We start from the raw sequence: 15,304 nt of genomic DNA on the forward strand, positions 1-15,304 counted from the left end.
AGCTCTCCATAATCTTATTGGGCCACCGCAAGAACCTCCCCTCTCCTCCTCTCCCCCCCCCCCAGTGCCGACGTCGGAAATCAATTCCGCAACTGGTCAAGGGGAGTAATTTTCTCTGCGGCTTTTAACAAATTGCTGTGCCTCATATCACTGGATGGCACGAGCCAAAGGCCACTTTGTATTTGCCGATTAGCACTGCTCAATTAAATTCCTCTCCTCGCTGGCACGGAGAGCTAATCTGCTCTAAGCGGCCAGTAAGCTCCTTTCTCCGTGTGAAATTGGTCCCAGATTTCAGCCTCTGATTTCCACCTGTTTGGGGTCGTGCCACGCTCAGGAGAGGAAGGTTCAGCCAGAGTGCCAAGGGACCAGGCAGGGTTCAGGCTAACACTTCCACTACCAGTGGGTTAATTATAACTTCATTCTCAAACACACACACAAGCGGCTTGCTTCAACTCCCAGTGACCTTACCTACTTAATTTTTTTTACATCTGCGGAGTAAATTTCTGTCAGCAAAACTGAAAGGCCAAGCAGAGTTCAAAGTAACAATTCACGTTAAAAAAACAAAGGTTGCCCAGAACTAAATCACAGCCTTAAACAGCGAACCTCCCATAAAACACACAGGAGCTTTTAAGGTGAGCAGAGACGTTTCCCTGGAACTGCAAAGCACCCACCTGACAAATGGCTCTCTCTAAAGCTGCCTGAGGAAGGAGCCACTCCAGCGCATGCCGGCCTCTGGAAATTTACATGCTGCTGATTCCCGCGTAAAACTCGCCTTGTCAGGCTGCCCTTACGAGGAGGAATTCGTGGCAGCACAAACTCAGCCCAAGGCGTCTCCAGAGCGTGGCTTTCTGTGACCTGGTGCTCAGCACTCCTATGCTAAACCGGAAGAATGGCAAAGGAAACAAAGTGGGCACCTTGACACTGGGTGGGCGTGGGCAGAGGGTGGGCGCATGTTTGCCCGCGACAAGTAGACCCAGGTGCACCTTGCAGTGGAGATCAGCACAAGGTGAATTCAAAGCGGCTCTCATGGCGAGGGCAGAAGAGCTGCTTGGTCAGGATCAGGCCCGAGACCCACCTTCAAAGCCAACATCTGGCACCCCCACTGTGGCAAGACAGAGACCTTTGGAAGCTCAAAGGCAGCACATGCAGGCGGTGGCTTTTGCCCGCCTGGACTTACGCATGTGGGCGCCCACGCACACTGTGATGGTGCCAAGCACCAAGGAATGGAAAAATGGCATCATGCCACGGGTCAGCTGAGCAGCTGAGGCATCCGGCAAACAAACATATATATATATATATATATATATATATATATATATATATATATATATCAGATCCAGGAGAAAGCTGGTGAGGGGGTCTGCTGGAGACCCTTTGAATGTCCACACGCTTTGCGTAGGTAGCCTTCTTTGCAACTCAGTTGAACGGCACCATTTTTCAGAACATGTAATAATAATAATAATAATAATAATAATAATAATAATAATAATAATTTATTTATACCCCGCCCATCTGGCTGGGCTTCCCCAGCTACCCTGGGTGACCCGTGGTCTAGTCTTCAAGCACTATGTCAATCTTCCTCTAAGGATTTGGCTCAGAGGATAAAATAATGGCAGCCAATACCACCCCATCTGATATAGGGCACCAACATGCAAGGCTATGGCCAGGAGGACATGCCATTTTAGGGAGCAAAACTTAATTTTCACATATATCTTCAGTGAGGGGCTTAAAATATGTTTTTGGTGTGGGGAATCAAAATCTGCTTTTTTGTGATTGCACAACATTTAGCTTGGTACGTCTACGTTTGATGGAGAGGCACATGAACTGCTTTCAGAAAACCAAAGAATGTTAATTTTAACTTCTGAAAATGTCAGGTAATGCTAAATAAATAATAGGAATGACCCTATATAATATAACTGCAAGTCACTGGCAATCCTTTTAAACAATTTCTATGCAATTTTACACACATTTTACTTACTAATCAAAACTAAATTATATTAATTTGACCAAAGTATGTTTTGATTTCCCAAGTCAAGTCACATTACAACTTTTTAACACCCCTCATGTTTGGAATTTGGAAGTTGAAAAATTAAACTCTGCTTTCAAGACAAGGATGGGAGAGATCCTATACCCTTTTAAATGGGTTTGTGGGATGGGGTGTGGGGAAGGGGTTACTGTCTCATTTTATTTTTGTTTATATTGTGCATTTTGTGTTTTGACACTGCCCTGAGATCTGTAGATGAAGGGTGGCATACTGAATGAATGAATGAGTCAAGCACAAAGGGCAGGAAAAGGGTTTGGAGGAAAGAGAAAGAGCACGCCAGCCTCACAGCAGGGAACAAGCAGCCCATCGCCTTCCATGTTAAAATGATATCATGGAGACAAAAGCTGACAAAATCAAAAGTTGAGTAAGGGGCCTGATGGGACATCCTCATCCCTGATGCAACTGCAAGGACTTGAGGGTTATCTCCATCAACATCATCTCAACTGTTGTTAAACTCCGACCTGCCCTTCACCAGCAGGGCCCAGGGAGGCTTACAAGACAGGAGCAGCATCCCACCTGCAGAAAAGCTCCTCTCTCTTTGGTCTCAGGGTATCACTTCATGCTCAACCTGCTGGTTCCTCAGTTGTCCCTCTCTCTGCCGCCATCTGCTCTGTCAACAATGCTTAGGCAACACAAAAATCTTTAAATGAAGCGAGCTACCAAACTTGCCATGCAGGTCATCGTCTGTAAAATTTTATTTTCAGTTCATGAAGCAATTCTATATCCTCCCACCACGCTGATGAAGAATTCTACGAAACAGTTGTCAATATTCAGAATTCCTGTTCAGGGTTGGACATTATGTTTGCTGAATACACAAAGCCTCACAGCTTGTCTTTCATCGTACAAAGTTTGGTATCTCGCTTCATTTGAAGATTTTCAGAGACTTTGAGATGAAAGATTTCATTTTGAACTTGTTATTGTTTGAAGGAATTCTATAAAGATTGTCTATTACGTAGGTATATGGTCATCGTGTTGCCTAGACATTGCTGATGTTCTCTTTGCAACACAGGGGTTTGTCTGGATACTTATTGCCATCTGCTCTGTGGCAGGCGCCTGACTCAACTCAACCCACCGCCTCAACTCCAACGCTGCTTTGACCATCTCAGCTGCTTCCTCCTGATGCTGCTCTCCCTCCCAGCTGGTCCTGATGCTGCAGGTGTCTATGACAGCCCAGCAGGGGTGTGCATCTCCCTGCCCTCAGGACCCACAGTGCCCCTACACGGAGGATCTCCAAGAGAAGCAGAGAGCAACTGAGTGAATCGGGGAGCCCATCCGCCGGCCGCTGGGGTGTTAGATGGCGACAGGGCCGTTCCCCTCAGCAACGCACTTGCAAAGCCACAGAGAGCTTGGGAGTGGAAGAGAAAGGGCTGTTCATGCGCAACTCACCACTTTCACGCATGGAGTTGAGCTACTCCCCAAAATCGGATGTGTGTGCTGCCCTGTCCTTGCCCTTCCTGCAGCGTATCCCCCCTGCTCAGCTCCTGCATCAACCCCGCCAAAGGGGAGAGGGCAGCAGCTGAGTTGCTTGGGCTGATTGCTAGGGCTCCACTCAGGGTTGCTTTGGGCTTTTTCGCAGCCGCAGACAGGATCCTATAATGGCAAAGCTGACCAGGCTTTGTTTCTTTCCCCTGTACAGTGGTACCTCGAGTTACAAACGCCTCAGGTTACAAACACTTCAGGTTACAAACTCTGCTAACCTGGAAGAGTTACCTCGAGTTGAGAACTTTGCCCCAGGATGAGAACGGAAATCGTGTGCCAGCGGCGCAGCAGCAGCAAGAGGCCCCATTAGCGAAAGCACGCCTCTAGTTAAGAACAGGCTCAGGTTAAGAACGGACCTCCAGAACGAATTAAGTTTGTAACTAGAGGTACCACAGTATTCCCCTTCCACGCTGCACATGGGCAGAGATGCAGGCTTGCCACGAGGAAACTTCTGCAAGCAGATGGAAACATGGGCAGGATGTTGATTTCCCTCGTAGTGTAACAAATACCATGGACAACATGGATTGATATAAAAGTTAGAGTATAGAAGAATATGCAGTTGTAAATGTTCAAAATGGGACCCCATGGAGGGGGTGGGGGGAAGTCCTGAAATTTGGAGGAATCTCTGTACAGTGGTACCTCGGGTTAAGTACTTAATTCATTCCGGAGGTCCGTTCTTAACCTGAAGCACCACTTTAGCTAATGGGGCCTCCCGCTGCCGCTGCGCCACCGGAGCACGATTTCTGTTCTCATCCTGAAGCAAAGTTCTTAACCTGAAGTACTATTTCTGGGTTAGCGGAATCTGTAACCTGAAGCGTCTGTAACCTGAAGCGTCTGTAACCCAAGGTACCACTGTATATAGTTATATTTTTTGGATTTTTATAACTTTGTATTTGTAAAATCAGTGGGGGGTTTTTCTAAAAAAAAAAAATTAGGGGTACTCTCATTTTCCCACTCATATTGAAATACTTCTCCTCAATTAGTCCAAACTTAGATTCACAAAATGTTTAGGGGTATGCGTACCCCTGCATCCCCCGCCCCCCAGGAAAAAGCACTGTGTAAAACCAAATAAAAATGATTTCTTAAAAAAAAGGAAGAGTGAGGCTCCGTGTGTATTGGAAGATGGTGTGACTAACATTTTATGCTTTCCCTCCTAGTGGATTTAATGAATTCTTCAAAACAAAAAAATTCTGGAGATCTCCCTTTTCCTGGCTATTTAAATGTCTTTATTTAGCAGAAATGAACGAATAAACTGATGCAATTCATGGAAGATGGCTGCCCAGCTCTGCCCATGCGCATGGGATACTGGGCGGAGGGGGAGCAAATCCTGTCCTTTGCCTCAGGCAGCAAAGCATCTTGGGCTGGTCCTGCCAAGCCACCCTCAAAACCTTAAGCTCCCTGATCTCGCCCCTGGAATAAAGACTGATGAGATCTGATGTGCTGACTCAGGTAAAAACCAGGGGCGATCAGATGCAGGAGAAACACAATCCCCAAGAAGCTGCCTTGCCCAGCGAGGGGTGTGCTCTGCTGTCGGATGCAATTGCCATCACGGAGCCTCACTCTTTCGAACTGTACATACATTCAAAACTCAGTTAAAACTATGTAGTTGAATTAATTCTACAAAAAATCTGGAGTTGAATTAATTCTACAAAATTCACAAACTTGATCCAGCGACAGCAACTTTTCAAAGTCTGGTAGTCTGTTACACTGCCAGCACCACGTTTGCCACCCCCTTGGCTCCTAGTGCCCCCAGGTGTGTCATCCCACTGCCCACTTTGGGAACCCCTGGCCTAGGGGGTCCCAGGAAGACCCCAGGGGGGAGCCTTGTCTTCAGTGTGGGGCTCCACAGTTCAACACAATGCTTCAAAGGACAGCTGCAATAATAACAATAAAATTTTATTTATATCCCGCCCTCCCCAGCCAAAGTCGGGCTCAGAGCGGCTAACAACAGTAAAATAATACATGCTAAAATCAATTCATTATAAAATCAGTTCAAATCAAATTAATGGCAACCATTGGGTTAGAGTTCTGTGAGGATCACCAAAGGAGAGAGTCAGACTGAGTCCAAACCAAAGGCCTGGTGGAACAGCTCCGTCTTGCAGGCCCTGCGGAAAGATGTCAAGTCTCTTGGGACAGAGCGTTCCACCAGATCGGGGCCACAGCCGAAAAAGCCCTGGCCCTGGTTGAGGCCAGCCTAACCTCCCTGTGGCCCGGGACCTCCAAGATGTTTTTATTTGAAGACCGTAAGGTCCTACGTGGGACATACCAGGAGAGGCGGTCCCAGAGGTACGAGGGTCCTAGGCGGTATAGGGCTTTAAAGGTTAAAACCAGCACCTTAAACCTGATCCTGTACTCCACCGGGAGCCAGTGCAGCTGCAGGTGGGACCAAAGATGTAAGGAAGGAAAGCCAGCAAGGAAAAGGAAAGAGGAAGTCAAAAGAAATGAGGCGAGGAATGTGGTGTTTTCAAATTCAGGCAGAAGACAATGCCTTCCAACTCCACAATCCTATGACACTCCTTCTTCATTTCTTTGGGCTCCTGCGCACACACACATTTCGTGGGCCACAACCTGGGCCTCTTGCACATCTTCCCAAAAGGATTCTTCCTCCGTCCCTGACAGCAGCATCCCTCCGAGCCAGGTGACACATTCGAGACACACACGCCCCTTCTTGGGTAACAGACACCACCTCCTCGCCCTGATAGGACCTGATGAAAAATTCACCATGGCTCCGGCTGCAGCGCCAGGGAAGGAGCTGGCCGGCCGGGTCTCTTTTTACCTTCCTCGGGTTACAGCTCTGACCCAAGAGCATCGCACGGCACAGCCGCCCAAACTCCTGTCAGGATGTGGGGCTGCACATTCTCAAGAGCGGCCCCATTAATGAGGGAGGCCAGACCCGCTGAAAGGGAGCCCTTGGCACTCTCACGCTCGCACCACCAGGGCTGGGAGGGGTCCTGGGTTTCGGCTCCAGGGTCTGCCAGTTTTGATGCTGCTCCTGCCCCCCCCCCAATGCTCAAGATGAGGCACAGGGCCACAGCTGGGTCGCTTCTCCACAAGTCAGGTGTGCTTGCAAGAGTAAGAGGTGTGATGAAGCCCATATGCAGGCTCTGAGCCAGAAGATATATACTTTTAAAGAACAAAAAACCAAATTCTGAACCAAGGAAATCCAAATCAGCAGTCAGAATAACTGCATGTAAATTAAACACATCTGGATCTGTTTCGCATAATGCGACTAGCTTCCAAGATTTAGTTTTTTTCTGGTTAAGAGGAGAAATGAAAGTGGCTGCAATATTCGGCACCAGGTTCAGTGAGCCAAGCAGGGCAGAGAAATTTTATCCTGAACTTCCACAGGGCCACCTGACCCTCCTTTGGCCACCTGACTCATCTGGCTCCACCCCATCCCCACTCCTGAACCATGAGGACTACTCTCATGAAACAATGGATAGGAGCAGGGGCTCAATTCTGTGCAAGGTCCCCCATTCCAGACTCCTCCTCCAGATTTACCTTGTGTTATGCTTCAGAAAAGAGAAAGAGATTAACACCAACTTATTTCCCATTAAATTATGGTGTCCTCAGCTTCTATTGTTGTTTTCAGTGATTTTTTGTTTTGTTTTGTTTTAATTAGCTGGTTGCTCAGAGACCCCACTTTGGGGTGGAAAAATGGGATCTAGGTGGATCCATGAATATATCAATCAAGTGTTTGTACATGATCTGCTGCAGGACCTCCCGCAATTACCACCTTAGCAGGAGGATGCAGGAACAGGGTCTTTTGTGTGGTGGCTCCTCCTGCCCCTTGGACCTCCTGCTCTTCTCTCGTACATCAGTCAGGCACCATTATCAGAGTCTCTTCAGAGCCCACTGGGGACCTGCCTTTTGAGTGGAGGTTTGTGCCTGAACTGGATTTGAAATGGCTTCTCTATGTACGCTCCAGCTGTTAAAACACTCCAAAATTTCTCCTGGAAAGCAAGTCCTCGCTATATCCATTAAATCTGAATTAATTAAAAGTCCATTCATCAGTCCTCTTGGAAATGGCCAAGCCATTGGCAAAAGCCACCACTTCTCCAAAGTGGAGGGACCTAAAATAGAACACACACACAAAAGTCCACTTCTTGGCCATTGCCATCTGGTCTGCTGAGGGATGATGCCAACTGGGTTTCTTAACTAAGGGCTTTGCTGCTGCTGCCTGGTTTCCTTTCCTGGGACACGAGAAAACTTGACACCTGCCTGTGCCACTATCCTCCCTCTCTCTCTCTCTCTCTCTCTCTCTCTCTCTCTCTCTCTCTCTCTCACACACACACACACACACACACACACACACACACAGATAGATACACCAAGGCTCATCGGCTCGCAAACAGATACAGGTTTCCTGGGGTTGCCTGCTGAGCCATTTGCCAAGTGTTGAAATGTTCCTATGGCTGTGGATACGATTGTGCAAATACTTTGCACACATCCCTCAATATAAGCAAATCAACAGCTCCGACAGTTTTAATTCAAAACGTGCACTTGGTATTAAGAAGGGGGGAGGATTTTTCAGACCTGGAACTTGAGCCCCTTTGGCTGCGAGGCCAAGTTGGACCTGCGGCAGGTTGCAAAAAAGGGGGGCTGCTGGTTGATACTCCCACAGCACCCCCTACTGGCTGAAGGCCTGGGAAGGAAACCAACGGCACCTGGGCAAATGTTCTGGAGCAGAAGCAACGGAGCTGAAGACTCGCCCTCCCCGTGGGGAAAGCGCAGCTCACATGCTAAAAAAATGAAGAGCAATTCAAAGTCAAGTTGCAGCTCTGAAGCTAAATCGCCTTGATGTAGCAGAAGCTCTCGCAGGATCCAGCCGACTTACTCAGAGGCTGGAATTTGACACTGTATTAAAACTGGCTGCGATTGACTCGAGTATTAAATAATCGTAGCCTGGGCGAACGCAGCCATACCAGTAAATGTAACTGCAGTTTCTTTCCTGGCTGTGCCAAAATATTTCAGCCATCAGCCTCGCTGAGGCCCCTTTTGTAAAACAAAGATGGTACAGAATAAATGCAGACAGCATCTCGAAAGCGACCGCTAGAGACCCGGTCCCGTCCCTGGGTGTCCTTGGGGCAACAGAGGGGCTGGCAAGCCCCCTGTGGGGAATGGTGAAGGGGGCTGGCCTGCTACTTTTCATTCCCCCCCCCCCCCGCGCAAAACCATATTTAACAGGGCTCTAATACCTGCAAGACATCAAAATCTCTAAGCGGTTTTCAAAACACTGTTATTGTCAATTAAACTTATACCCTGCCCTTCCTCCCAAACATTGTGGACTCCCATTCCTAGCAGCCCTAGGAATTATTTTCCAAAGCATCTGGACTTGAAATATGTCACTGTGAATACGGTTTAAGCGGGGTGTAGTGGGAAGGAGGGGGAAAGCAACACTTTTGTGATATGTATATTGACCTTCCTTTCTTAGAAGCAAAGCTACTCCTTGGCATTTTGGACCAGCATCATCTTTAATTCTGGAGCAGACCTAGGCTGCTGTCCTCTGGGGACGCAGGGGATCCAGGCAGTGGCGTAGCGTGGGGGGTGCAGGGGGGGCCGGCCGCACCGGGCGCAACATCTGGGGTTAGGGCAAATCCATGGGTTAGGGGGCGCAAATCCACGGGTTAGGGGGCGCAAATTACTTGCCTTGCCCCGGGTGCTGACAACCCACGCTACGCCACTGGATCCAGGCAGCTAGTCAGAAGCCTGTAGTTTTCTACCTCTTTAATTATTATTATTATTATTATTATTATTATTATTATTATTATTACAGTGGTGCCTCGCAAGACGAAATTAATCCGTTCCGCGAGTCTCTTCGTCTTGCGGTTTTTTCGTCTTGCGAAGCACGGCTATTAGTGGCTTAGTGGCTTTAAGAAAAAGGAAACAAACTCGCAAGAACTCGCAAGACGTTTCGTCTTGTCAAGCAAGCCCATAGGGAAATTCGTCTTGCGGAACGACTCAAAAAACGGAAAACTCTTTCGTCTTGCACGTTTTTCGTCTTGCGAGGCATTCGTCTTGCGAGGTACCACTGTATTACCCAGCCCATCTGCCTGGGCTTCCCCAGCCACTCTGGGAGGCTTCCAACAAAATATTAAAATACAGTAATGCATCAAACATTTAGCTTCCCTAAACAGGGCTGCCTTCAGATGTCTTCTAAAAGTTGTTGTTCTCTTTGACATCTGGTGTTCCACAGGGCGGGTGCCACTACTGAGAACCAGGCCCTCTGCCTGCTTCCCTATAACTTGGCTTCTTGCGACTTTGCTTTTTGCGACTGCTGCCTTGCCACCGTGCCTAGGGCAGGGGGCTGCAGGGCAGGGCATCTGTTGCTCAAAGGTGGCTGGGTCAGACCGGGCACCTTTGGAGAGCAAGGAGAGTGGTTCGTATAGAACGGGAGGACCTCCCCTGATCAACCTGTGACACAGGGTGGGCTGCAGAGCCAACAAGAAGGAGCAAGCACACCAAGGCCACGAGGAGGGGTCCTGAGAACCAAACCATTGAAATCCTGACTGCAGGCGCCCATTTGTGAGCAGTTTTCCAAAAGGATTACACAGAGAGACAGGTAAAAGGCAAAGGACCGCTGACAGTTAAGTCCAGTCGCAGACGACTTTGGGGTTGCGGCGCTCATCTCACTTTACAGGCCGAGGGAGCCGGTGTTTGTCCGCAGACAGTTTTTCCGGGTCCTGTGGCTACTGGGACTAAGCTAAGCCACTTCTGGCACAACGAAACACCGAAACCAGAGCAGCGCTTAGAAATGCTGGTGGATTAGTCTGAGAATGAAACTGCGTTGTTCCCAGACAGTGGGCTGACTATGATCCCAGTGGAACATCACAGGAGTCTCTCCCGCCCTGCTTATAACCCTCCTTGAAGCATCTCACTGCTCATGGTCCAAGCTCAGAGCAGTCACGGAATCATAGAATTGGAAGGCAGCTCCCAGGGTCCTCTTGTCCCAACCGCTGGAATGCAGGAATCCCAGCTCAAGAATCCCATGACAGATGGCCATTCAGCCTCTGCTTGAAAACCTCCAAGGAAGGAGAGTCCACCATCTTTACAGTCAGAAAGTACTTCCTGACACTGTCATAACCTCCTTCCTTGCCGTTTGAAGATTCTGACTAAGCATTAGGAAGACCTTTCTGGTCAAAGTCTTCAGAGCAATCTCAGCTTTTACGTTCGGCCTCAAATCTGGGGTTTTCTCTTTCTTCCACAGCATTTGGGATCACTTTGTGGAGAGTCTGCAAACGAGGCAAAACAGCAACTTCCGACGGGGAAATGAGTCCGCACCACGGCACATCCCAGGATGGAAGGTGTTGTGGGATGGCCTGATCCCTCAGGGTGTAGAGAGGCTGAAAGCCGACTTGGCAGGGAAGGGGATTGTGGGGAGGGAAGGAGGGAGGGTTGGGAAGAGAGCAGAGCTGATGGAGGCTACAGAAACACCCCATGGTCCAGGGAATGTAAGCCCATGTCAGCCTTGGAAACAAACGGCACTGCATCATCGTGGCAGCTGAGACAAAGCGGGGTGTCTTTTAATGGACAAAGATTGTTTTGATGAAAAAAGGGCATCAGTCATTGCATCTCACTTCATTCAGACTTTCTCCTCTACCACCATCCATCTTCACTGCCAACAGATGACAGAAGCGAGGCCCCCGCCACCACCCCACACGCCCCCCACACAGACTGGGGTGTTGCCCCCGCTCCGTAACAAATGACTTTGCTGGAAAATGGCCTCTTTCCTCCGCATCTGCGCTTGCCAAAGCCCAGGGGCACCCTATGGCCCACCACAATCGGCGAGGCTGCCACAATGAGGTCCCACTAATGGGCGGAGCCTCTGGCCACCGGCGGAAGCGGGAACAGAAGCGGCACAGTTTGGGGCTGGAGGCAGCGCCTGTGAGAAAGAACATTCGCCTCCCCCAGGACGCACCAACGAAATGCGCGCACACACAAACACCCCTTCCTTGCGCACAGCGGAATGCAAATCCCTCCAGCCAGGCATTATGCGCAAAGACAAAAGTCAGGCCAGCAGGAGCAGCACCTGCTCAGGGCCCAGGCGGCCCAGGCCAAGGACACCTTTCCTCCACTTGGATAGGGTCCAACCCAACCCAACCCACCCATGGCCCCAAGGGCTATCAATGACGCCTTGCACCGGGCCACCACCTCTCCCCCGCTGCTTCCATCGGCGCGAGAGCCATAGGCAACTCCACGAAACTGGTGGCCACATCCATGAGGGTTGACGTTGGCGATGGCGGCGAGGAACGAGAGGTCTCCGGCCCGCCAACCCCGCCCCCTCCTCCCTTCCCCTTCTCCTTCCCTTAAGACCTGATGGTCTTCAGTCACACATCTTAAAAGGAGCACAAAACACCAGAACACAAAGACGTACTTGTCTCAAGTCGATGAAGGCCAACTGCAGTGTGTCCCCTTGGAACCCAGGCACTGGGCCGGATCTGGCAAACTCTGTGGGAAAGAAGAGAGGATAAAAAGCGCTTTTAACTAACCATGGACAGGGAGATTGGCAGACGGATGACAGCGGAGACAACAGCGGCTGGGGGAGAGGAGGACCGCACTTCTAAGGAGCAAGGTCTCCCTCCCTTCCAGCTTTTTGTTCACCCTTCAAAATTTGTGTCATCAAAACACCATTAATTCCACCATCCTGACAGCAAGGAAACTGTACTAATTCGACCTGAAATTTATTCCCATGAGCTTCACTGGGCTCCAGAGTATTTGTTTAGTGAATGGACAAACAATTTGCAAAGAAGAAAAGCATTTGGGGGAATGGAGGGAGAGGACGGGGGGTGGGTGGGGGTCAATGGAAAAAGTTTTCCTCCCAACACAATAAAATCTTCAGCTGTGAAACCCTTTTCAGTTCCGAAAGCTATTTATATTTGGGGGCACTGAAGGAATTTTCTAATTTCATGCCTGTCACAGTGATCTATGCACATTTGTCAAAAATAAATAAGCCAGGCTGCTCCATTAATTACGTTGGAACAGAATAACATCTCCAACTGATATATCATATCATTGCACAAGGACCAGAAAGTGGGGGAGAACGACCACCGCTGCCACTGAACGAAACAGCCGTTTATTCTGAAGGGGGCCATTGGACAAGCAGCTCATGGCAACAGGGGTCAGGGGAAAGATCCTCAGAGCCTTCTCTCTTCTGCGCCACCTGGATTCAAAGTTTCGGGTCTAAATCCATAATGTGGTGCATAATTGTTGAAACACCACATCACAAACAACACAGTACGAATGCTGAAGATCTGTTTGCTGCCTTGCTAAGTTCACATACTGAAGGTTAAGCAAGGCTATCCCACCTCCTCTTGCCTGCATTGGGTAAACTAGAAGCATCTCCCTCCTAGGAAACTCAGGGCCCTGAACATCACAAGAGGAGACTACATTTCATCTCCCTAAATTGTTCACCTAACATGCTACTAGTTGGTGGAACTGGCCAGGACTTCAGGAAGAGCATCACTATCCATGATGCTGGAGAAACACACAAGGCTGGTCCAAGGACTTGGGTCCCCTCAGGCAGCTGCTCTACACAAGACGTTGTGTGGTAGCAACGTTGCAGGGGTGCATCTCTCCGATTGTGTTTTGCTTTACGGGTGCCCCAAGTGAAGACTGGATGATCAGAGTAGCTGGGCCAGCCTCAGCAATGCAGTAGGCCATTCCGTACCCTCCAGGAAGGCCGGGAAGACTGGGCACCAGTGACTCATTGCAGGGTGTCACTCAAGAGGCAACATCTTCTAGGCTCTCCCAAAACTTAGGATGAGCAGGTTCCTGGCAAATGATGGCAGAACCCCTACCCAAGTTGAGGAGTTCTTGATCGCTCAAGATGCACGTTGAAAATTAATAAACAGACATCTTTCCCATGTTGAAATTTTCTTACCTGTTAAGATTATTTGTCGTCGGGACAAAATCTAAGGTAGGAATGAAAAATGAAGCCTTGGGAAGCTGGGTGTGTGGTAGAGAGGGAAACTTGTTCTTAGGCTTTTATTCAAAACACAGCCAGTGCTTGTAATACTTGACTGCCAGCCAGTGCTTGTAATACTGAGCTAGATGGACCAAGGTTCTGACCCTGTGCCAGGCAGATTCCTTGGCTCACCTGCACCCTGAATGGACGTCATGGGCCATGGTTGATTTACAATTCCATAGATGGCATACAAGCTATGGTTTTCCCAGTAGTGATGTATGGAAGTGAAAGCTGGACCATAAAGAAGGCTGATCGCCAAAGAATTGATTCTTTTGAATTCTGGTGCTGGAGGAGACTCTTGAGAGTCCCATGGACTGCAAGAAGATCCAACCTCTCCATTCTGAAGGAAATCAACCCTGAGTGCTCACTGGAAGGACAGATCCTGAAGCTGAGGCTCCAGTACTTTGGCCACCTCATGAGAAGAGAAGACGCCCTGGAAAAGACCCTGATGCTGGGAAAGATGGAGGGCACAAGGAGAAGGGGACGACAGAGGACGAGATGGTGGGACAGTGATCTCGAAGCTACCAGCATGAGTTTGACCAGACTGCGGGAGGCAGTGGAAGACAGGAGGGCCTGGCATGCTCTGGTCCAGGGGGCCACGAAGAGTCGGACACGACTAAAGGACTCAACAACAACAACAACATGGCATCATATGGAGATCAACCTCCCAGCCTCAAGATGCCACAAACTAATGAGATGGTTTTCTTAAGATGCACCAGATGTCTGTTGTTGTTGTTGTTGTTGTTGTTGTTGTTGTTGTTGTTGTTGTTGGGAGTCACTTGCCGCACAGAGTTCTCCAAGCAACTTGAACAGCCAGAGAGGTCATATTCTGAGCACAGCTTGCCAGTTGGATGTCAGAGCACAAGTGTGCAAAACCTGCTGTTTAATTCCAGCCACCACCCGGCCCAGGAGGGCACAGCCAGTTCTTCCATTGAGCCCCCTCAGTCAGGTGTCAGGACAATTAGCACAGAGCAGCCCAACGGCCCAGCGGGAGATTGCCCAGGAAACCATCGGATCCCTGTGCCATGTCAGCAAGGCGAGAGGGGGGTGGGAGCGAGTGGGAGCGAGAGAGCAAGCCCCCTACAGCATGGCCCCCTCGAGCAGAACATGGACCGAGAATGGAGCTGGCCCCGGTACAAAGCCCTGGGGCAGCCGAGAGGGTTGGGAGATCTGTGTTCAGGCCAAAGAAGTGATGTCTCCGCGAGGCCTGCAAGCAGGGGCCACCCACCCTGGGCGGGTTACAGGGGGACTCTAACCTCTTTCCCAAAGCACCCTCCCAAAGGCAGCAGGACGGAGGAATAGGAACCGCTAAGCCTTGGACAAAGGAGAAGAACTAAAGAGAGCCCAACTGAAGAGCTGGGGTGGGAGAGGGGAGAGAAGGAGAAAGACCCACATGGGTTGATTATATGCAATGGACGTTTTTTCCTTTCGTTGGCTGTACAACAGAAACAAGACATATACAGAGAGGTCCCTGTACTTTACACACTGAAAAGGGGGGAAATATGCCACCTGCAAATTCCCATTCTCCCGGAAGCACAGAGGGCAGCCTTAATCCATCTGGGACACTGCCACCTCCTGGGTGGGTTCATCTTCCGACTGCCCCCAACCCAACTGGAAGAGCAGGGGAACTCGCCCTCCCTCGCTCACCCTTATCTACGGGAACAAAGAGGTCAGTCACTTAGAAGAGCAAAGGACCGTGTGCCTTGCAAGCGCCCGCTAGACCCGGAAGAACCAGCCCAAGCCCATTCTGGGAGCCTTGCACCATTGCTCACTCGCTGGCCCTTCCCAGCCCATTTTTGGGGAGGACTTTCCAAAAG

At 49.6% G+C, this 15,304-nt stretch overlaps 1 protein-coding gene and 1 long non-coding RNA gene across 4 annotated transcripts in view; one reads left to right on the forward strand and one right to left on the reverse strand.

The window, feature by feature from the left end:
* The window catches only part of LOC310742534, a 353,556-nt gene that overhangs the window by 70,221 nt on the left and 268,031 nt on the right, over nucleotides 1-15,304 (forward strand). The window lies entirely within an intron of this gene.
* The window catches only part of EXOC6B (exocyst complex component 6B), a 215,447-nt gene that overhangs the window by 37,398 nt on the left and 162,745 nt on the right, over nucleotides 1-15,304 (reverse strand). For 2 of the 3 annotated variants that reach the window (XM_083571233.1, XM_083571234.1), the window contains one exon: nucleotides 11,898-11,971. In XM_083571233.1, coding sequence (XP_083427359.1) covers nucleotides 11,898-11,971 — 74 coding nt within the window. Of the gene's footprint in view, nucleotides 1-11,788; nucleotides 11,972-15,304 lie in introns of all 3 variants that reach the window. The other variant, XR_014538429.1, reaches the window with a different exon arrangement.

Source organism: Podarcis filfolensis (genome assembly GCF_964270895.1).
Source record: "Podarcis filfolensis genome assembly, chromosome: 9".
Taxonomy (NCBI): Eukaryota; Metazoa; Chordata; class Lepidosauria; order Squamata; family Lacertidae; genus Podarcis; species Podarcis filfolensis.